Genomic DNA, 23,701 nt, shown 5'->3' with positions numbered 1-23,701 from the left:
AATTGTACCTTCATTTTCAGTCTTATTTGTTTCTTTTAGTTTGTGGCCATTTGGGATATTTTGTCACATCGCTTTGTGAGGAGCTACTCATGTAGCTAACTGACCAAATTTACAGAAAAAAGGTAGACAATTAATATACCGTACCTCCTGTCATGTGATCTCTGAAATTATTGATCATAGACACAACATATAGTTATAGCAACTCATGTCACGTCAATGGGATTTGCCTTTTGCTTTGCCCCTAATTAATATGATTAAGATCCAAAAGCTATTATCAAGGCCATCATAATTGTAAGATGTACTAGATGAAGTACCATCTTCTTAGTGCTCATTAAGCCTTGCCGCAGGGGCAGTGATTTTGATATGCAAGCGCTTGGAACAGCGAAATATATCACCCATTTTTTGGGGTGGGACCACATTCAAAATTGTTTTTTAAAGGTTTCAACATGTATCACTGCTTGTCTGTAGTTAATTTGTTTGTACATATTTAAAAATCATCAACATTTCATATCCACTTCATGCATTCAGAATTTGATCTATTAAATTTTTTGAATTCAACGTAAACTGAAGATGTTCTTTTTTGAAAATTGGAACATGCACTTTTTGAAAATTATGGTCACCACTGGTGGGATAGTACTTTTGTTTCATATTTTAATCTCAGCTGGCTCATGAATAATCTTGTTAGTTAATGTGGAGTAGAGGAACAAATCTGATTCCATATTATAGTTCAAGCTCTTTAAGATGCATGGAAGATCTTCGATAAAGAAACCAAAGAGAGAAGATTTTTGTAGCATTAACAAATGCTAGACTGGGCCTGCCTCCTTGATTCCTTGTAGAGACCTCCTAATCATATCTTTGAACATGCACCTTTTGAGCATGTACTTTAATTTTCTGTTGCACGCACTAGCTACTTTTACTGTATTTTCTCTGGCTACTTCAATGCATTGTTGCACCATCAAGTGATCAATATATATATCGGAAAAACTTATAGTTTTATGTGTTGTTTGTCATGGAAAAGGCAATAGATAACCTAATTCTCGACCATAATGAACCTTCTGTGTGGTTCTAATAATTAGAAGAAGAAAAAATGTTCATGAACATACCCAGTAAAGCAGCTGATGCTAGCTATAACTTCTTATGCAAACTCAGCTGATGCAATGAGACCGTGATTTTTTTCCCATCACAATGTAATCTCAATATTTTCTTCAGTTTAAAGCAAACTTAATTATTAGTTTCTTTTATACTTTGTACAATTAGCTAGACTTATTGCTCATCACTTAAATGGTGCTTACTTGGGCTGATAGATACTTGATTGTCTCAAATTTATAATCCAAGGATTCGGTCGACTTAATTGCAACTAATAAGGATATATGCAATCACGCATCAACAGTGCTATTTTTTTAGGATGTCCTGCTCTCTTAATTTCCTTTTGATGTCCCTTAACCCTTTATTCCATTATTCATCAACTCATCAGCATCCATGATTGCTCCAGGGGTGGGTGATGGTGCTCCAAATTATTATGTTGCACGTGTGACAACCAATTTGTTGTGCTGCTGCTCTCAGAGCTGCGTGCTTGTATGGTAAAGATTTGCAGAATGACCCACAATCAATGCGCCAACTTTGCATGCTAAGATCCAAACACGTCCGGTTACCAAAAGAAAAGATCACAATCCAGCAAGTCTTCAAAATCTGATTGCACATTTTGTTTGATGCATTTGCCCATATCTCGTCCATCTCATGATCCTGTCTATCTAGCCATCTTTCCCTACACACACGTCCGTCCGTACGAGCCCCAAGCTACCATTGTAGGTACAGGCTCTACTAGCTACGTACAGCCATGAACAATCACTCTATCTATATGTGTGTGCTAGATGCTAGCTAGATCTCTCCTATGTATACCAAATAAAATAAATAAGAGAGAGAGAATTATTGAAGAGGAAAAAAAAGATGACAAGTTGATCGATGTCATGATCTGCTAGCCGTATGGGCCAAGGCCGCTCGTGTGCTGCCCCGTCCATCCATGCACGCACCCATCGGGCCATCACACAGCACACACACTACAGTGCAGTGTGGCACATGTTTTTTTTCTCTCTCTTAATTTCTGATGATTCGCCAGCTCGAGCCTAGCTACTTATATAGTATTTGAAGCAGCAGCAGCGTCAGACGCCGATCACAGCAACGAGAAGGGAGCTAGAAGAGAGATCAATCGGATCTCATACCACCACGCGATGGCGTCGGAGAAGGTGGAGACGATCGTGGCCGGGAACTACATGGAGATGGAGAGGGCCGCCGGCGGTGAGGCCGCTGACGACGGTGGAGACGACCATCAAGCCGGCGGCACGGCGTCGGCGTCGAGGAGGGGCGGCGGCGGCAAGACGGCGCTGTCGAGCCTGTTCTGGCACGGCGGGTCCGTGTACGACGCGTGGTTCAGCTGCGCGTCCAACCAGGTGGCGCAGGTGCTGCTGACGCTGCCCTACTCCTTCTCGCAGCTGGGCATGGCGTCCGGGGTCGTCTTCCAGCTCTTCTACGGCCTCATGGGCAGCTGGACGGCCTACCTCATCAGCGTCCTCTACGTCGAGTACCGCACCAGGAAGGAGCGAGAGAAGGTCGACTTCAGGAACCATGTCATCCAGGTATTACCAGCAATTACCATTGATCATTATTCTTATTCATTTAATTTAATTCAAACAACAAATTATTGGATCTTGATTCTTATTTGGTCGTCGATGTTGCTGCTGCAAATGTGATCGAGCAGTGGTTTGAGGTTCTGGATGGACTGCTGGGGAAGCACTGGAGGAACATGGGCCTCTTCTTCAACTGCACTTTCCTCCTCTTCGGCTCCGTCATCCAGCTCATCGCATGTGCAAGGTATGTAGGAGTCATCATCATCTCCATCCATGCGTGTACACATCGATCTATCGACCAAAGTCGTCATCATCGCACGTGATAGATGATCAATTTCCTGATGATCTGTGATCTGATGATCTGACGATCCATGTATCTGCATGCAGCAACATCTACTACATCAACGACAAGTATGACAAGCGGACTTGGACGTACATCTTCGGCGCCTGCTGCGCCACCACCGTCTTCATCCCCTCCTTCCACAACTACCGGATCTGGTCTTTCCTCGGCCTCCTCATGACCACCTACACCGCATGGTACCTCACCATCGCCGCCATCGCGCACGGCCAGGTGAGTAAGTTCTTCTATGTATGGCGGCGAGGTTGATTGCTCATCTCTTCCCATCAGCTTAAGCTTGATTGTTTCTTGACGAAACCAAGACTAATGTTTCGTCATCGACCGATGACGTTGTAGGTGGAAGGTGTGACGCACTCGGGGCCGACCAAGATGGTGCTCTACTTCACTGGGGCCACCAACATCCTCTACACCTTTGGAGGCCACGCTGTCACAGTGTATGTAATTAAGCCTCTGCCAGCCTAGCTAGCTTTGACCACAGTCATATGCTGACGTGGCAGCCTGGCCGTCAATTATCATCTCTCTGCATGCAGGGAGATCATGCACGCCATGTGGAAGCCGCAGAAGTTCAAGCTCATCTACCTGGCCGCCACGCTGTACGTGCTGACGCTGACGCTGCCGTCGGCCGCCGCCGTCTACTGGGCCTTCGGCGACGCGCTCCTGGACCACTCCAACGCCTTCTCCCTCCTCCCGCGCTCTGGCTTCCGCGACGCCGCCGTGGTCCTCATGCTCGTCCACCAGTTCATCACCTTCGGCTTCGCCTGCACCCCGCTCTACTTCGTGTGGGAGAAGCTCGTCGGCGTGCACGAGGCCCGGGGCGTGGCGCTCCGCGCCGCCGCCAGGCTCCCCGTCGTGCTCCCCATCTGGTTCCTCGCCGTCGTGTTCCCCTTCTTCGGGCCCATCAACTCCACCGTGGGGTCGCTGCTCGTGAGCTTCACCGTGTACATCGTCCCGGCGCTGGCGCACATGGCGACCTTCGCGCCGGCGGCCGCCAGGGAGAACGCCGTGGAGCGGCCGCCGCGGGGGGTCGGCGGCTGGCCGGGGATGTTCGCCGCCAACTGCTTCGTGGTGGCGTGGGTGCTCGTCGTCGGGTTCGGGTTCGGGGGATGGGCCAGCACCGTCAACTTCGTCCGCCAGGTCGACACCTTCGGGCTCTTCGCCAAGTGCTACCAGTGCCCGCCAAAGCACTGACATGATCTACTCTGACAGATCGAGAGAGACACATCAAGATTAAGCAGATCGAGCTTGTTCTTCGTCTATTTCCATGTCGGCACGGCACACATACGACGAATTATTGGACATGATGTCGTCTTGTCAGTTCGCGTGCTGTATGTATGTATGTGTGTGTACGGTGTACCGTACCTCTCATGATATATATCGATCGAATTAGTTTTATTATCGTCCTCGATCGAGTTGTAACCCTGTCGATTAATTCAGGTTTGTTTTTGTTTCTGTTTCTTTGACGAGAGAGAATGAAACAGTTTTGTTTGGATTTTGTAAAAATTCAGGTTTTACTATCATGCGCACATTATGATGTTCATTTATGCGGAAAAAAATGGAAATGTTTGGTTTCCTTGATAAGGTACCAAAACTCCAAAAGTGTTGATCCATATGCCTATTGTTTACAATGCAGACATCCTATGGATACGATCATGGATGCAGTCCAGTGATGATACCCATATATAGGGGATAACTGTAAAAGCACAAGCACTAGTAGACACTTGTAAAGTCACATTACAGGCTAGCTTGAAAGGCATGCATCCATGCTATCTATGAACTTTAACTTTAGAGGAGAGAATTAGAGAAGGAAGAAACTGTATATATGCATAGTGTGGTCCACCATTTTGTCCTGCAAAAAAAAAGGTTGCTAATACTGTAGGAAGATCAACTGGAACTGACAGTGTGTGGCTGCATGTTGGAAAGGTGAACGAGGCTGCATGCATGTGGTCCATTCCCTGGCTTTGTTGTGAAGAAAGGACTAGTTTGGAGGGACTATTTTATTTGCATCTCTCTCTGGTCCTGAAAGGTCATGATGCTTACAGCCAGTACAGTGAGAAGGTTCAGGACTAGGCATGTGGTACCTCTCATGTGGTTGCATGATGGACTTTTGGGGTTCGGGGTCCATGGTAAGAATTTTTAGGATAAGTTAGTCTAGCATATCACAGTTAGATCAAGGAACCCACATTGCTTGAGACTCCAGCTCTGAAGATCTGGAAAATTCAGATGAACTATGAAATGCACAACCGGCATCTGCATTAAAATTTTGATTTTAATGATGCCATTAACATACATTTTTCGGACTCAAAGTGACCTAAATCATGTCCTAGGGAATAATACTTCTTACTGTTACTAATTGGATCGGAGGCTAATTTCAAAGTCTTTGGTTAATAAAAAAGGGAAATCACAAAGACTCTTTAAAAAATATAAACATACGACCATTAATTCAATAAGCTCTACTCATCGTTGAGCATTAGATTTAATTTCCTTTTATATTTCATTTTTTGCGGGTATCCTTTTATATTCCTTGCTTATGTCATTATGTAAACTACGATTATAGATGGAAAAGTATATATAAAATACAAAAAAAACTATGAATAGAGGTAGAATAAGCACTAGAGGTGTTGCATGCAAAGAAATGAAAAAACTATGAATATGGATGGAAAAATGTATAGAGTAACTAGCAACCAAAGTTTATCATAATCGGCTATCTATTGCAAAGTATCTATACCTATACAAGTATATTCTGTAAATTTCAACTAGACACTAGTCCTAAATTTGTCTATGGACTTCTAATACTTATATCTCCTAAACATTCTAGCCCGTGTAGGAGTACGGTTGATTGATGGAACCATATAGTTGTTCTAAATAAAAGATGAGGAGGTTAGCGCAAAAGAAAGTAGCGGTAAGCAATGTAGCATAATAAGCTCATCGCGCAACTTTTATCGCGACCGTGGCCGAGCATGTTTTTCATTAAGAGAAGAGAAAAATTTTACATAAAAGTTGGTTTCGGAGACTTGAAACCAACCAAAACCCACAAAACTGGACTATTACTGGGAATCATTTGCGCAACCTGGTAATCTACCTAAAGCTCATGCACAGCTAGCTCGGAAAGATTCAGTCCGCGAATATTATCGGTTGTTTCCTGCATACTACTCAACCCAGCCCCAACCTCTCTCTACAGAGACGCTAACAACTAAGTAGACGCTTACAGGTTATGGAACCATGGAGCATGGACGGCCGGGCCACCAAGCAATCCACGGCATGCATACATGTGCCGCCCTCGTCCCCTCCGGCACTGTTCCGACGGGCCTGCGTCGCTGCGTGCGCCCATTATCACTACACCAAAGCTCCACAACAGCGATGGAGGGACAGCACCTCTGAAGCAAAAGAAACCAAGGGGCACCTGCCAAACCCCTCCCGGCTAACTGTCTCTACTTGGAGCTCGTCTGTCGCCATGCCTGTCGTAGCATCCAACCAATCAATGCGCAGGCGGCATGTGTCCGCGGACCAAGCGCCAGCAGCTTCGGTGACCATGGACTCACCTCGATGTCCGAAGCAGGCGTCATCTTCTTCATCTCCGGTGTGCACGGCCAGACAGGATCATTTCAGGACGATTGGTACGTGCAAAGGTGCATCCAGTTCAGCACATCCTCCCCCCTCCTTGACATGATGCCTGGTGATTTCAAAGCCCCCAAATTCCTTTTGATGAGTTTGGTCATACTAACTTCTCATAAGATTCAGTTTTGTTCTAACAGATTTACAAAAGTTTGCCGACAAAATTTAGTAAGATGCCAGCCGTCGTTGTGATTTGTGAATAACACCAAAACCAAAGAAAAAAAAAGGAAAGGAAAAGAGCGCTGCAGGAGCAATCACGAACCTATCCATCCATCCCTGCAGGACCATGAATCATTCAGGTCCTGGCATGCCTGCCATTCCACGGACAGCCAGCGCGGTACCACCACCACACCAATCAGGCAGGCAAGGACACACACGAAAACATGGCTTAGTCCAGTGGTCACCAGCTGCTAAGCACAATTAAGCAGATATGCAGGGTGATGAAGCAACAGAGACACCTTCATGTCAGATCTGCCGGAGAACCTTGAGCATCGATGGCAAGCTCATTCCTTTCCTTTTTCTAGCAGCAGCACGTGTGATCGTCCGTGCGCCTCTCGGTTCTTTGCATAGCAATAATTGCAGAGTCCGATGCATCCTTGCATCATGTATTGGGGGATGATAATTGACAAAAATGTGGCCCCAAGATTCTCAAGAAACTAATTGTCCAAGAACAACCGATCCAAGATGTATGTTGTAATGAAATGATGCCTTGGAGCACTGTACAGGGATGAACATTTGTTCTGTATCCAAAACGTGTTTACTTGCTTGAGCTCTGACGGACCTAACATGCAGCATTCAGTTCTGCACTCACATTAACCATATTTCACTCACTGCAACTTAAGAACAGGTATAGAAAGGTAGTAAAGGAATCTCACAGCATCAAGAGGCAAAGGCGATGCAATCTCCAAGCTGCACACAGCACGAGCACTGAGCTCGAGAAGCAGAGGAAACGCTCCTATGAACTGATAATGGACTCAGGGAGGAAGCTCATCACTTTCAAAAGCTTTACCAGTAGATATGGAGGGTAGACCAGGGCCAAGGGAATCCATTCGACACACATGAGTCAGCAATGATGCCATCAGAAGGAAGAACGAAAGCTCTTGAGGAAATAGGAGAAAAAATATTGGAAAGTGAGACACAGTTACAGACAGCCTCTTTCCGCTTGCTTCTAACTGGCCTAAGTTGCCATAAAAAAAATTCCTTTCCATCCGGATGGATTCAGAATTTGATCCATAATGGACTCTAGAACCCCATTCAGAATATTTATCAGCCTCTGAGGTCAAATCACTCCCTGCGTAACTAATAGTGCCTTTATTTTTGTTTGATTTCTCATGCTCTTTAGAAAGCTCCTCATGGTCCGGAACGAGTAATGTCAAGCATCTGCCCCAAGTGGAGAATCAACGTATGCTGACTTGCTGAGTGGCCAAACTGCAATAAGTTTTCACAAAAAGATTAAAAAGGCCCGCTTGAACAAATTTAGGATACTATTTGAAGCTGCTCCGAGTGTTCTAAGGAAACAAGATGAATAACAGTAGCAACATAGAAATCTACTTTACTTTTTCTGAGTAATGCAGAAGTTACAGTGAATTTCAAAGAAAACAGCACCAGCAAGATGTTCTATCAGTACTTGTCAGTTATACTACATAAAGACAGAATGAGGATCTCAAGCTCACAAGTACAATATAATAAAACAACAAATCAGATAACATGGGGATCTCAAGCTCACTTGTACAATATCCTATCAGTACTCGTCAGCTATACTACATAAAGACAACGTAAAGATGTGTTAGATGGCACAATTTAATTGAAACAAATATAAACTTTTTTAAGAAAAATAAATTGGAAGTTCAGTGCCAACCAAAGGTACTTTCGGTAATTCTCTACCATGACAGTTTTAGTGGAAGGAAAAATATTAACTAGCTGGATTCTGAAACACTTAAAGGAATACATCACAAGGAACATAGTCTTGCAGTGGGTAAGCACCTCAGAAATAGCTGTCAGCACAGTACAATGTGAAACAGTTCCATGGTTGCCCAGGCATCGCAGAATATACCAATGTGCATCACTAAGGAGGGATGTAAGCAATACAACCTTCCTTAATGGATGAGAAAATCTTGAGTGCCAAAGCTGCAAAGCACATGATACAACACACATTCAGGTAAAGAGTAGCAGAACAAGACATTTTTTTCATGAAGTTAACACAAAGGTTATCAGGGCAGGCACTTCCAATCCATCACAAGTACTGAACTAAAGAGCATATATCAGTTTTACAAAAATTCAAGGTGTTGTAAGAACAATAGCAATAGGCAGTAATTATAATTAAAATATAAATTACTAGAGGAGACACTCTAAAGGCCCTCAAGCTAGAATGTAATGCCACTGAAAAAAAAACTTGGTGTGCATACTACCAACTCAATACTCAGGAAGCATTTCAATACCTGCAGTAAAAGAACTAAAAATGATGTTCTTCTCAAAATCTGTTATTCATAAAGACCATTGAGAAAGCAGGCACAGAACAGTTATACAAAATCATCATAAAACCATCCCTATCATGCTACTAGTGGAGAATATTGCATCACCGGCGTCCTCACTCATTCCCTGTAATCCTAAAGTGTGCAAGTAACTGCTCCTAAATATAAGTAATTAATGTGACTGCATCAATACAAGTTTCCCCATGATTAGATAAAAAGTAATCTAACTGCGAATGCTTCCTGATCTTTATCGTTTCATTTGTGCACTAGACAGTAGACACGTGTTTACCTGCTTGAGCTCTGACAGACCAAACATGCTGCATTCAGTTCTGCACTCACATTAACCACACTTCACTCACTGCAACTTACGAACAGATATAGAAAGGTAGTAAAGGAATCTCACAGCATCACGCGATGCAATCTCCAAGCTGCACATAGCACGAGAACCAAGCTCGAGAAGCAGATGAAACTCTCCTATGAACTGAAACGCCTCAATACCCGAATCAACATCTGCATCTGCAATCTCGTCTCCAATCTGCAACAACAGTAAATAAATAAATAAATAAATAAATAAATAAATAAATAAAATAGTGTTCTTCAAAGTAAAAAAGATGATAGTTTGACATTCAGAACTCATTGCAAGCTATTAGTGTCAAATTATTCACAATTTGAACTGGTTACAGAAGAAAAATTGTAGGTTGAGAAGTTCAAAAGTTAGTAACAAAGCCGGGCGTTGTAACATTAAATTTGGCAACAAAATAATCAACGTTTCAGTCCAGGATGCAAAAAAGATGGTTCTTTTAACAGGTTTATTGCTCCAATCAGGAACATGCATCAGATATTATTTATCTGCACAGGCAAATTCGCATGCCTAGATGCAAAAGAGACAGCAGCTTAAGCCTCGTGTTGTATCTTCTGAAAGAAATTGGGAAAGGCAAGCATGTTCCCGGAATCAGGACGAAGTGGCGAAGAGACCCGACCTGGCGTATGGAGTCGAGGCAGGCGGCAATCAGATCCACGGACTCCATGGCGCCCTCCTAGGTGGGGGAGATGAGGAGCCGGCACCCTAAGCCTGACCGGGACGAGGAAGGGAGGGTGAGAAAGTCAGTGAACACGGTCGGGAAGCGGCTACCGCGGTGGCCGGTGGCAGAGAATAGAGAATACTGCTGCCTCTCCCTCGTTCCAGCCGCCGACTGAGCTGCGCTGCGGTCGTTGCCCCCGGCTCGTCGGAGGAGGCTGGGCATGGCGTCGTCGGCGACGAATGGGGGAGCGCGGAGACGAAGCGATGGGCCCCGCACGGACAAGAAAAGAGAAAGATGAGATGGACTGTGGGCCGTATTCGATATGGAAAAGAAGATTGGGCCATCCTTGTGGGCCTGTTCGTATGGACATTCAGGAAAAAATCTTCATCCTCTCAAAAAAAAGGAAAAAAAATCTTCAAATCCTCTATGAAAAACAGAAGAATCCAAATGCATTTGTTTGAACTTTCATGACTCAACCTGTGTATAGCCACCTAGCTCATGCCTAGCGCTTTAGTCATCACCATATTAGTCGACAATGTGAGCAACCAAGCATTGAAATTGATAGCACAGCAAGTTTACTTTCTTGCACCGGTCATGTTACACAGTGAGTACTAGTAGTCCAAAAAAAAAGTAAATGCATGGCAAACATATACACCTTTTTATAGAAAAAGGTAAGTGTACGGAAAATATATAGATCTACCAGCATTAATTCATTCATTACTGTTAGCATCGACGACATATGCCACTATATAATGCTTGTGTCTCAATGCCCCCATGTCATTTTTGACATTGGCAAGAGAAGGGAGAGGGAATGGGAGGGCTAGACACCTTTTTTTTATGATTGGCTTGTTGGGAATAGGAGGCAAAAGGGCAAAAGTGACCAGGGACTTAAAAATAATTTGTCCTATCATTTGGTACTTGTCCTGTTGGCGGATGACATCCGGCTGGAAAAAAATCGGTACAGACGGGCTGCAAACTCCGCTGATTGTAGCCCCATCTCGGATGGCCGACACGTGGCGGCCTAGAGGAATCGACGACACTCCTGACGAGGACGGACTCCAGCTCCAGCCTCCAGACAGCGTTCTCCTTAGTCCTCCTTAGCTTAGGCTCCTTGAGAGTCTGGCGTCACAACCCAAGGTTAGATGCATGCGGAGCGTCTTGCTGTGCTCCCGGTGTCCATGCAGAGATTTGGAAACCCTGAGTTTCCTTGAGAGATTATATTTTCTATTATCTATTTTCCTGCACAGATGAGTTGATTTGTAATCATAGCTAGTTTCGGTATGACACATACATGCTCAGGTCCATAAATATAATACGATTGCGGCACTGCAAATAGTATTACATACCAAGTTAACAGGACTACTCTCCACAAGTTAAGCCGTTGTAATAGTTCAAGTCAGCTCTACCTACTTTCTATCATGGAATGTTATGTTGCCCTGCGTAGAAAATAGCTAGGAGGCTCGTACACATCAATTAATTCCGATGTAATTAAAAAGGCACGATATGCGATCTAATAATGAACCCAATGCACACTATACATGGTATAATGCGAACCTATACTAGACTTCCTTGCCATAGCAGATAACACACCAGCCCCTAGTTTTCTTTTAAAAAAAGTGCAACAGCGCCCAAGAACGTCAAGGATAGGAAAAAAGAAACAAGTGCCTAAATTATTGGAAAAGGTTTAATGCGCTTTTGCTAGGCATGGGAGGCAGGAGGGAAGAAGCTAACAGTCTTGATGGAAGAACCCGTCGTGCAACCATTGAACCTCGACCGTGACGTGAGTGGTAGAGATTTTGTATCAAGAAAATCCGCAAAAAATTTTAGGCCAATGGTACGTCGAGTTTCCATGTTACAACTAATATATCAAAATGAAGATATTTGTCCTAATATCCTCCTATTTTTTTTATTTTTTCTAAAATAAAAATATATAATTATAGAACTTTGTCTATTACCTCTCATCATGAAGTAATATGTAATAAAAGTCATCCAGATCGACGGCTCACAGTTATTTTGTCTATTACCTCTCAGTAAGTAATCAATGATTTTACACTTGCGCGCAAGTGCATAAGCAGACTACATATGCAAATAACACAAAGTCATCTCAATTGAAAAGAAAAAAAAATCAAAATGCATTTGCTTACATTTTCATAGCTGAGCCTCTGTACACAAACCTCACGAGTGTCTAGTCATCTCCATACGAGTCAGCAATGTGAGAGCATTCAAGCGTTCAAATTAATAATGGAGCAACTCTGCTTTTCTTGCACACATAATCATTTTACAAACCTAAAACATCATCCGACATGAATGCCACCAGAGAACTATAAGTCCAATATACAATGTGTAACATGTAATCAATAAAAAATAATTGCATGAAAAATCTATACACCTACAAATATTCTGATGTAAAAGGCATGGCATGCGATCTAATAAAGAACCTGCTAACAATGCACACTATATATATGTACCGAAATTTTACTAAACTTTTACTTGCCATAGCACACCAGCCCAGGGGCGGATCTACAGGGGGGGCTGAGGGGGCTCCAGCCCCCCCTACTCCCCAAAACACCATGGAAAATAGAGGTAAGAAGGAGGGAGAAGAAGAGGAAAGAAAGGAGGGAGGAAGAAGAAAGGGGGGGCTGGAGGAAGAAGAAGGGAGATGAGCCCCCCAAAAGACAAATCTTGGATCCGCCACTGCACCAGCCCAAAACCAAGAACATCAAGGGGGTTTAATGCGGTTTGCTAGGCATGGGAGGCAGGAGAGAAGAAGATAGGAGTCTTATCCATAGCGGTAGTTGTCCCTCCAAGAATGAACGCTTTTAGAATTGACTACCTTTTGAAGTTCGACCAGGACATGCTGCATTCAGTTCTGGACTCTCAGGGCACCCACAGCGTGCCGCACCATACCGATGCTCGAAAATGTCACATCATCACCGATGCCTCATTTCCTTCTCTTGCTGGAGAGTTCGCATGAATCCAGTAGGCCCCCCTAGCAATTTTGAGGAGGAGCAGCAGTGATTTTTTTTCTTGGCATTGCCAACATGCATGCAAGTGAAGGTAGCTTGCGCCGGACGATGGAAATTATACTTTAGTGATTGAGCATCGAGGAAAGTAGAGTCCCCGGTGCTTGCTTTTTTCATTCAGGCATCGCCAGCTGCAGTGTGCAATGGCAACACACTGCGGCTGCTCTCATTAACCACACTTCACTCACTGCAACTTACGAACAGGTATAGAAAGTTAGGTTCAGAACTAATTGCAAGCTATTAGTGTTGTTGCAGTTTGGAGATGAGATTGCAGATGCAAGATGCGGGCACTCTGGAGGCGTTTCAGTCCATAGAAACGTTTCCTCTGCTTTCCGAGCTCGGTGCTCGTGCTGTGTGATGCTGTGAGATTCCTTTACTACCTTTCAGAGTAATAAAGATGATAGTTTGACATTCGGAACTCATTGCAAGCTATTAGTGTCAAATTCTGGTTACAAAAGACAAATTGTAGGTTCAGAAGCTCAAAAGTTAGTAAAGTTAAATAATTTATCGGACATTGTAACATTAAATTTGGTAACAAAAACAATCAACGTTTCAGTCCAGGATGTGCAAAAGATGTTTCTTTTAACAGGTTTACTGCTCAAATCAGGAACATTTATCAGAAATAATTTATCTGCACAGCGAAAATTCGCATGACAAGGTGCAAAAGAAAAAAGTTGAAGAAACCACACAAATTCCACGCGACAGCAGCTGAAACCCGTGCTGCACTGCATTTTCTGAAATAAATTGGGACAAGCAAGAATGGACCCGGAACCAGGATGAAGTGGCGAAGAGACCCGACTAGGCGTATGGAGTCGATGCATGCGGCAATCAGATCCACGGACCCCATGGCGCCCTCCTAGGAGGGGTCAGGGGGAAAGGAGGCGGCGTCGTCCTGAGCCTGGCCGGGACAAGGCAGGGAGGGGCCAGTGAACACGGTCGGGAAGAGGCTACCGCGGTGGCAGAGATTAGAGAAGGGCTTGTTTTCTGCGCTCGTGTTGGGACCTCACTGCCGCCGCTTCTCCCTCGGTTTCGGCCGCCGACTGAGCTGTGCTGCAGTCTGTGCCCCCGGGCTCATCAGAGGAGGCTGGGCATGGCGTCGCGTCGCCGGCGACGAATCGTAGAGCGCGGAGACAAAGCGATGGGCCGCACGGAAAAGAGAAGAGAAAGATGAAATGAGGTGTGGGCCGTATTCTGATAAGGAAAAGAGGATTGGGCCATCCTTGGGCCTGTTCGTATGGACATTCAAGAAAAAAAAACTTCAAATCCTCTATGAAAAAAAAATCCAGATGCATTTGTTTGAATTTTCATGACTTAACCTGTGTATAGAGTATAGACACCTAGCTCGCCCCTAGTGCTCTACTCATCTCCATATGAGCCGACAATGCGAGCAACCAAACATTGAAATTGATAGCACAGCAGATTACTTTCTTGCACATATCATGCTACACAGTGGATATCATCCCACGTCAATGCCAAAAAAAAAATACTAGTAGTCCAAAACAACAAGGTAAATGCATGGCAAATATATACACCTTTTTATAGAAAAAGTTAAGTCTCCGTAAAACATATACACCTACCTGCATTAATTCATTATTATTGTTAGCGCCGACACGACACATGTCACTATATAATAGTTTTCTATCTCAATGCCCCATACCATTTTGACATTGGCAGGAGAAGGGAGAGGGAATGGGAGAGCTAGCTAGACAGTGTTTTGATCATTGGCTTGTTGGGAATAGGAGGCAGAAGGGAAAAGGTGACTAGGAACCTAAGAGCAATTTGTCCAATCATTTGTTAGGAGTCCTGTTGGTGGATGACACCCGGCAGTCTTTGAAAGCATGGAATGACATCTTGTACAAGTAGGACTTGGGTGAAAAATAGAACCAGATCAATGAACTGACTTTTGGTAGGAGTCCTGTTGGTGGACATCCGGCTGTGTGAAAGCATGGAATGACTCAACGACATTTTGTACAAGTAGGACTTGGGTGAAAAATGGAACCAGATCAATGAATTGGTAAACTTCCCGTCAAGTTCTGTTATGTAGAGATGCAAACTTCTCATCAAGTCCTTAAAATTGTAACACTTGGCTAGCTTGTCTTATGAAATCAACATAAATGAACACGATCAATATTATGTACTGTTGCTCATGACCCCATTAGGTTTTGTTGTGAATGATCCATTGTGCAACTATGCGCTTTTACGAGTGTTCGTTAGTGATTCAGTTAATTAATTATTTCTGGTGCAAATATTATTCAGTTTTGCTGAGAATAACATGATGGAAATATTGCCAAACAAAGCTGCTTAAGCATCATCATCCGTGGCATTTGCACTGGTTACTGGTAGTATCTCAAAATAGTTACCTATATATGGTAGACCATCGGAAGCATCAAACAAGATTCCATCATACTGAAACAAACAAGTTCACTCATGAACAAAGTTGCTGGAGTTAGCGGTGGCGCGTGCCTTTGAGCCAGTTTGCTGATATTTTACCTCACCTTCTCAACGTTCTCCTTAGTCTTTAATTAGGCTCCTTGACGGTGTGGCATCACATCCCAAGGTAGACGCATGCGTATAAATTAAGGATCAACGCGATGACTTGGGATGTGATGCCACACCGTCATGGATGTAGCCAATATTATAGGACTCCCCACAAATTAAGCCGTTGTGCTATCCCAAGTCAGCTCTACCTACTTTCTATCATAGTTTATTATGTTGCCCTGTGTAGAAAATAGAAGACTCATATACAACAATTCCGATGTACAAGGCATGAAATAAATACGAGCTAGTAAAGAACCTAATGCACACTGTATATGTATCAGAGTTATAAATAGCCGGCTATAGCTTCCGCTAAAGCCGGCTATAGCTTCCGCTAAAGACGGCTATAGCCTCTAGGAAGGACAACCGCTATGGCATTTAGCCCGCTAAAGCCAGCTATAGTCCGCTAAATGCCGGCTATAGCCCGCTAAACGCCGTAACGGTGACATTGCCGCTAAATACCTTAGCCGGCGATTTAAAACCATGATATGTATGCGAACCAACTAGACTTCTTCCTTGCCATAGCATATACCAGCCCAAGAACATCAACGACAGAAAAAAAACAAGAGCCTAACTTATTGGAAAGGGTTTAATACGGTTTGCTAGGCATGGGAGGCAGGAGGGAAGAAGATAAGGGTCGCGAAGAAAGAACAACTAGCCGTCCAACCCACAACAAGAGCTGTTTAGAATTGACTACCTTTTGAAGGTCCATCAATTTGCGAGAAAAAGAGACCTTTTTATTACTCAGAAATAGAGTTACAGTCCTGAGCAATGATTTGCTCTGCACAGGCGTGCATCGATAACCTCCAGACTTGATCTTTTCGCTAGCTATGTGAGTACATGGGCAGCACTATTTCGCTCTCTCTTCGCCCATGCCGCTTCAAATGGGTTAATCATGCTCATCGATGAGGAGGATTGAGTGGAAAGGACTCATCATGAGACATATTTTCTGGGCGCACGATGCGGATTACATCCTGTCTATGAGACTCCCCACCAGACCGGCTGAGGACTGCTTTGTGGCATGGAATTATGAAAGAAATTTGGACAAGCAAGCATGGACCCAGAATCAGGACGAAGTGCTGCGATCTCACTGTCACCGGTTCTCCTTCGGTTCCGGCCGCCGCCTGAGCTACGCTGCGGTCTTCGTCCCCAGGGCTCGATGCGCCGGGAGGAGGCTGGGCTGGGCATGGCGTCGTCGGCGACGAATCGGAGAGCGCGGAGACGAAGCGATGGCCGCACGGACAAGAAAAGAGAAAGATGAGGTAAGTTGTGGGCCGTATTCCGATATGGAAAAAAGGATTGGGCCGTGGACGTCCAAACATATACACCTACCAACATTAATTCTTTGTTAGCATCGACACAACATGCCGCTATATATAATGCTTCTTTCTCAATGCCCCCATGCCATCTTGACATTGGCAGGAGAAGGGAGAGAGAATTGGAGAGCTAGAAAGTGTTTTTGGATCATTGCTTGGCTTGTTGGGAATAGGAGGCAAAAGGGAGAAGGCGACTAGGGACCTAAAACTATTTGTCCCTATTCACCTCTAGCAAGGACTTCGGTCAAAAAAGGTGACTAGGAACCCAAAACTCACTTGCGTGAGGACATCCGGCCGTCTTAAGCATGGAATGGCATCTTCTACAAGTAGGACTTGTGTCAAAAATGAACATGGATCAATAAATGGTCCACTTCCTTGACTAAGTAACTCGGGTATGGTTATTAATAATTCTTTTCTGTTAGCTCATCCTTGAAATTGTAACACTTGGCTAGCTTGTGTTAAGAAATGAACGTAAAGGAACACAATCAGTATTATGTACTGTTGCTCACGACCCCACTAAGTCAGTCAAATTTTGGACCAACTCTTGTTTCTGCCATTATCAGCAAGATATGACCATCAGGTTAAATTAAAGGTGAACCATTACAGGGTGGGTTCTAGATTCCTTGCTGAACCCAATATCCTACTTTTATAACTTTTTCTCTTCTTCTCAATTCTTCTTAATAAAATACATTCTCAGGTATGGTCCTATAAAAAACCACTAGAGGGTGTATAATATGCTGAGAGTTGTCAGCAAATGACTTGACCGGGACAAGATAGTAAAGAATTTATTTTTTACTCTTCACAAATATTTCTTTGATACTAATTAAAATATTGTCACCCATTGGAAAAAGGAGCAAAATAATAATTAATGGAGTTCCAGCCGCTATATATACTATGTCCTATTTGGGGCACTCTACTTTAAAAGAAAAAAAATCTGCACTCCATCAACTTTTTTTTGCGAGGGAAAAGAGTGCCTTCATTAAAGAGATGAAAAATTACAATCAAGTTTGAGTAGCTCACTAATACAGGACGGAGCTTGTGATCTCCAAACCGCACAATGCAAAGTACGCCTCGCTAAGCTAGCAAGCTCATGAGCCACTCTATTGCACTCTCTTCCTATTTTACTAATTTTTACCACCCGAAGCAGCATCATGCTGGCCTTTATTTCTTTTATAATACCGGAAAAATGTGCTCTATCTGCCGTCGAGTCTTGCAGTGCTTTTACAATATATAGGCAGTCAGACTCTATGACCGTCGGCTTACCCATCCATTCCACTGCCAGTTGAACTCCTTCAAGACATGCTGTAGCCTCAGCTTCCTCCACTGACGAGCATCTCTGTATGACCTTCCATGCTGTCAATAGAACCTGACCAGCATAGTCCCTGATAATCAAGCCAATGCTCGCCTCACCGGACTGTGCACTAAAGGCAGCATCAACATTAATTTTTACCCATCCCTGCCTGGGTGGTTCCCAGTTTGGCATTTCTTTTGTTTTTCTCTGAACCCCATCATTCCTTCTCGCTGGTGACCAGGTACTAACTGCCAGTGACTTTCCTTTTTCATCATGACCTGCACTGTGTCTTATGTTCAGCAAGGAAGACCAGTAGTTCCTCACAAATCTTGCCGAAGCCTCCACCGACGCAGAGCCATTTCCATGCACTGCATCATTCCTCAGGTGCCAGGCTCTCCAAAAGCAGAAAAAAACCTGGGCTCTTTCTTCTGTATCTAGTTTATCCAATAGCAATAGAAACCATTCTGGGCCAGACCTCACCAACATACCCTCCGATATCAGTTCCCATTCCTTTCTGAGCTCTTCACGCATAGCTCTCGACTTTGTACACGCAACCACTGCATGGTAACCATCTTCCTCGCCTCTACCACATAACCGGCAAGTACTATCAGATTCTAAATTTCTTCTCTTCCTATTCTGCATGGTAGCCAGACCCTCGGTTGCTAGCTTCCACGCAAATTTTTTTTATCTTTTGAGGAACCGGGGTACTCCAAAGATGCTTCCATGCCCTTCTCCCTCCATCCATTGAGCTGCTGGTACTCGCCACTCTTTGTTGCTGTATGAAATCCCTGAGGGCAAGCTTGTAAGCACTCCGAATTGAGAAACTACCACTTTTCTCAAAGTGCCATGCAATGAAATCATCAGTAGGTCTAGTTGGAATTCTAATCTTTAATACTTCCTCTGCATCATGCTTATGGAAAATTGTTTTGACAAGATCCCTGTCCCAATCCCGCACATCTCCACGCATGAGTTGGGATACCCATCGCAGTCGACACCTTGTTCTTTTCACTATTATTTTCAGGAGTGAATCTTTAGGTATCCAATTATCCCTCCAAATCTGGATCTTGTCACCATTCCCAACTCGCCAAATGATCCCTTTTTTTAGCAGCTCAAGCCCAAACTCAATTCCCTTCCAGGAGGGTGACGAATCCGAAGGGAACACTGTATCGATCAGCTCGCCATTTGGGAAGTACTTTGCTTTAAAAACACGAGCACACAGGCTGTTCGGGTATGCCACCAGCCTCCAAGCTTTTCTTGCTAACAGAGCCTGATTAAACAACTTCATATCCCGAAAACCCATACCTCCCATATGTTTAGGCAGCATCATCTTTTCCCATGCTATCCAATGTATTTTTCTCTGATCTGGTTTGTCCCCCCACCAAAAGTTTCGAATCATTTTCATATAATCCTCACAATATCCGGCTGGTAGCTTAAAAATCCCCATCACATAGGTTGGTATAGCTTGTGCAACCACCTTAATTATTACCTCTTTGCCTCCAGATGACATATATTTTTCGGACCACCCTGTCATCCATTTCGCAAGGCGTTCCTTTGTTGGCTGGAAATGTTCTGCCTTCATACGCCCCTCAGGCACTGGTAGACCCAAATATTTCTCCTCAAAGCAAGTTTTCTGAATCCCTAAACAGTTTGTGATCTCTCTTTGTGTGTCCTCTGGACATTGGGGCCCAAACAAAACTGAGCACTTCCCTGGATTAATTCTCTGGCCTGTGCATTGCTCAAACATTTTTATCGCCTCCTTTATCTTTTCAGCCTGCTGCCCATTAGCTTTAAAAAATAACAGACTATCATCTGCAAACAATAAGTGTGAGACTCCCGGAGCTCTTCTGCAAATCTTTATCTCTTCTAGTTCTTGTCTCTCCACATAATTATTTAGAATACAATAAAGTCCTTCGGCCACAAATAGGAACAAGTATGGCGAAAGGGGATCGCCTTGTCGGAGGCCTCTCGAGGGCGCAAAAGAATCTAGCAGCACACCATTAAAACAAACCGAATACCGGACTGAGGTGATACAGCTCATAGTCCAATGGATCCACTGGTCAGCAAAGACCAATTTCTGCATGATACCCTGCAAGCTGTGCCAATCAACTCTGTCATAAGCTTTTGATAGGTCAAGTTTATAGGCACACAAATTATTCCTTTCACCATTGGTCCTCTGTATGGCATGTACACACTCAAAAGCTAATAGGGTATTATCTGTGATTAATCTCCCAGGGATGAAGGCGCTTTGAGTTGGGGAAATAAACTCTTGCAAAAAAGGTCTTATCCTGTTTGCCAAACATTTGGAAACAATTTTATAGATCACATTGCACAGACTTATTGGTCTAAAGTCCTTCAACTCATCTGGTTTGTCCTTTTTAGGAATAAGAACTATCGATGTATTGTTCACTCCCTCTGGCATAACACCTTCGTCAAAGAAATTCCGCACTGCGCCAATTACCTCCTCTCGTAGCACTTCCCAATTTATTTGAAAGAATCGGGCTGGGAAGCCATCCGGTCCGGGTGCTTTTAAAGGACCAATCTTGAATAGTGCATCTGAGATTTCATCATCAGTAAATGGTTTACACAGTGCGTCATTCATGTTACCGTTGACTTTATTCTGGATCATATCAAGGAGTGGTTCTGGGCATATCGTTTCATCTCGAGTATAGAGATTTTTGATGAAAGTTGTCGCCATTTCCTCCATCTCTTTTTTATTCTCAATATATCTATTATCTTCTGCCTTCAGTCTTCTAATTTTATTTTTCTTTGCACGCCAAGCAGCTTTCCGATGGAAAAAATTAGTGTTTCTATCCCCTTCCCGCAGCCAGGAAATCCTGGACCGTTGAAGCCACATCATCTCTTCCCGGTACAATAATTCGTCCATCTTGTATTGTATGTGTTTAATTGCCACTTGGTTTCCCACCGGATCCTGCACTAGTAGTTGTTCAAGCTCTGTCTTAGCTTGTTCAAGTTCTTTAGTAACTGAGCCAAAATGCTCCTTGCTCCACTGTCTCAAAGAACTCATCATTGACTTGAGTTTACTGGATAGATCCAGCAGATTATGGGCTGGCGGCTCCCCATCCCAAGTTTGTTTGATGACCTCCGATAGAGACTCCATTCGTTCCCACATAATTTCATACCTGAAACACCGTTTAGATCCTCTCTCTCTTGTAGCCACTTCTGCCTTCAATAAAATTGGGCAGTGATCAGACCTTGAGGACACCAAATGCACCACCTGGGCATCGCTAAAAAGGTCTGACCAAGATGGGGATGCAACCGCACGATCCAAACAAACTCTAACATTTCTCTCCCCTTCTTGCTTATTGTTGTAGGTCCACGGTAGGCCTGAAAAGCCTAAGTCATGGAGGTCACACTGGGACAGAACCTCTCTGAAATCCTCCATTTGTTTCTCTCTTCTATGAGTCTGTGAAAAATGTTCGAACGACCACATAGCTTCATTAAAATCCCCAATCATTACCCAAGGTGCACTGGATTTATTTTTCAGTGTTCGTAGTCGCTCCCACATCAAGTGTCGATCTTGCACCCTTGGTTCCCCATACACAAACGTACCCCTCCATATCAGGTCTGTGTCCCGTTCCTTCACCAACACATCCACATGATGTTCCCCAATAGACAGTAGTTCCACGTCAAGGTTTTCATCCCAAAAAAAGGCCCAAACCTCCTCCTTTTCCACCCCCTTTAGATGTTAAACAATTTCATAGGCCCAGTCTCCATTTTAGATTACGAACACGTTCATCACATTATCGTGTTTCAGACAAGAAGACTATTTTGGGGTTATATGTCCGTACTAGCCGGACCAACTCTTGAACTGTTCGGGAGCGCCCCACCCCCCGACAGTTCCAGCTCAGGATATTCATGGCTCCTGACGGGGCTCACCGTGAGCACCCGTCAGGTTTTCATATTGCAGTCTGCAATCAGTAGAAGACAGATATCTCTTCTTCCAAAGGCACACCTCCACACACCTCTTATCTTTTCCTGTTGTAGCCAAAATTGAAGCAGACCACTTCTCATTCTCTGCCTTTGATAAAACCAGTTTGAGCAGCAAAGATTTTTGGAGGAGTTGGACACATGTCACCCAAACTGACTTACTAGAGAGCCAAAGAAACACTGGTATAACAAGGATATGATTTTTTGGCGATGTCCACAAGGTAAACCAGACTAGAGAGCAGACAAACACATAGCACAAGAAGCTCCATTCTTTTATTTCATAAGTGATAAACACCATTTCAGGGAAAAAGAGGAAATCAGGCAGGTAAAAACAGACTGCAACAAACACATCCATGCAGAGGCCTATTGAGAACAGGCACCTGTTACTGAAGCCGCATTGCAGACCAAAACACAATGGTGACTTCATACTCTGCCCATAAGCTGAGGAGATATGCAGCACTGGAGCACTCATGAAGAGAGAGTATAGCAATAACCACATGGACGACCATACCAGTGAACTCGGCAGTACATAGACCAAGATGTTCCACTCTTTTATTTCATAATAAACTAGAGCCATTACAAGGGGAGGGAATAGATCAGGTGGATAAAAGCAAACTGCAACAAACACGTCCATGCAGAGGCGTGCAAAGGGAGGGCACCTGCAGCTGAAGCCTATGCGCAGCCAATCGCAAGGCGAAACCACCAAGCTCTGATCACAACCTGAGAAGGACGTCAACGTGGGATTCAGAGTCCAGACAATCTAGACAAGAACCTGAACAGACCATGGCCATCCCATGCCACGGCCATTCGCCATGAGGGGATTCATGGCTCCTGCCGGGCGCTCTCACAAGCGGCCGGCAGTTTGCCGGTAGCCCCAAGACCGGTCGCTGCCATTTCCCCTTTCGTTCCACTTGTTTCCTTTCCACTATCCTTTAAGCTATCCACTGCATCCTTGCCACTATAACCCACAAGGTTTGGTTCTAATTGAAGGCCTGCATTTGTTTCTATAAATGCACCTGTGTTTTCTGCATCTCCCAGGATCAAAGCTTGCTGGCTGGCTTTCTTGTTCACTGGTTCCATCTCCTCAACCTCATCATTGATTTCTTCACGAGATCTCACCAAACCAGTGTTGAGTGTTCCTGGTATATTAGAGGATTGCTGCTCACCCAGTTCCACATGTGTCTTCCTTTTGCATCCTTTCGCCTCTTTGCATTGTTTAATTCTGCTGACTGTGTGTCAGCTAACATATTTTCCTCCTTCTCAGAAGGAATTGACTGAGTCTTTTCATTCTTTGCCTCCTCATCAACAGACAATCGTGCTACCTCTGCAACCACCTGCTCAACAGCATCGGCCGGGACAGGAGCCCGCCATGGTCGGGAGCACGAAGATTGGGGTTCAACCTGTCCCATTGCATCAGGCAAGACCCAGCTTCGAGGATCCTCGAAGTAAACCGGGCGGACACGAAGGTTCAGACTGAACCTGACTTTCCTGTTCGTTGGCT

General features: G+C 44.2%; 2 protein-coding genes across 9 annotated transcripts; one reads left to right on the top strand and one right to left on the bottom strand.

Moving 5' to 3' along the window:
• Positions 1 to 2,171: 2,171 nt before the first annotated feature.
• On the top strand, positions 2,172 to 4,496 carry LOC120643722 (putative auxin transporter-like protein 4). Its single transcript, XM_039920184.1, has 5 exons — positions 2,172 to 2,633; positions 2,756 to 2,868; positions 3,012 to 3,195; positions 3,319 to 3,416; positions 3,513 to 4,496. Exons 1-5 carry the CDS (start codon positions 2,229 to 2,231, stop codon positions 4,168 to 4,170), a joined length of 1,458 nt encoding a protein of 485 aa, XP_039776118.1. The 5' UTR covers positions 2,172 to 2,228; the 3' UTR covers positions 4,171 to 4,496.
• Positions 4,497 to 6,856: 2,360 nt separating this feature from the next.
• Positions 6,857 to 10,568, bottom strand: LOC120643723 (sec1 family domain-containing protein MIP3-like). 8 transcript variants are annotated; one of them, XR_005663144.1, is made up of 6 exons: positions 10,230 to 10,369; positions 10,046 to 10,137; positions 9,469 to 9,581; positions 8,578 to 8,721; positions 7,470 to 8,022; positions 6,857 to 7,395 (listed from the first exon to the last, which is right to left on the bottom strand). XR_005663144.1 is itself a non-coding variant. In XM_039920188.1 (5 exons), exons 2-5 carry the CDS (start codon positions 10,091 to 10,093, stop codon positions 7,945 to 7,947), a joined length of 402 nt encoding a protein of 133 aa, XP_039776122.1. In that variant the 5' UTR covers positions 10,094 to 10,137; positions 10,230 to 10,568; the 3' UTR covers positions 6,857 to 7,944. The 8 variants fall into 8 exon arrangements, 5 of the variants coding, with proteins under 5 accessions (XP_039776122.1, XP_039776119.1, XP_039776123.1 ...); XR_005663146.1 differs by adding an exon at positions 9,355 to 9,429 and having other exon boundaries at positions 6,857 to 8,022; positions 9,469 to 9,600; positions 10,046 to 10,369; XR_005663145.1 differs by adding an exon at positions 9,355 to 9,423 and having other exon boundaries at positions 6,857 to 8,022; positions 9,469 to 9,600; positions 10,046 to 10,369.
• Positions 10,569 to 23,701: the final 13,133 nt, after the last annotated feature.

Source organism: Panicum virgatum, chromosome 8K (genome assembly GCF_016808335.1).
Source record: "Panicum virgatum strain AP13 chromosome 8K, P.virgatum_v5, whole genome shotgun sequence".
NCBI classification, from domain to species: Eukaryota; Viridiplantae; Streptophyta; class Magnoliopsida; order Poales; family Poaceae; genus Panicum; species Panicum virgatum.
This window is presented reverse-complemented; position numbering and strand designations above follow the sequence as displayed.

What these genes read in the sequence shown, in the direction of transcription:
- LOC120643723 (XM_039920185.1), bottom strand. Translation starts at nt 10,309, where the DNA reads ATGCCCAGCCTCCTCCGACGAGCCGGGGGCAACGACCGCAGCGCAGCT. An exon ending in GGAACGAGGGAGAGGCAGCA is followed by an intron (nt 10,138 to 10,229) that starts GTATTCTCTATT and finishes CGTCCCGGTCAG; the next exon opens with GCTTAGGGTGCCGGCTCCTC. An exon ending in GCCTCGACTCCATACGCCAG is followed by an intron (nt 9,582 to 10,045) that starts GTCGGGTCTCTT and finishes ACGAGATTGCAG; the next exon opens with ATGCAGATGTTGATTCGGGT.
- LOC120643722 (XM_039920184.1), top strand. Translation starts at nt 2,229, where the DNA reads ATGGCGTCGGAGAAGGTGGAGACGATCGTGGCCGGGAACTACATGGAG. An exon ending in CAGCTCATCGCATGTGCAAG is followed by an intron (nt 2,869 to 3,011) that starts GTATGTAGGAGT and finishes ATCTGCATGCAG; the next exon opens with CAACATCTACTACATCAACG. An exon ending in CCGCCATCGCGCACGGCCAG is followed by an intron (nt 3,196 to 3,318) that starts GTGAGTAAGTTC and finishes ATGACGTTGTAG; the next exon opens with GTGGAAGGTGTGACGCACTC.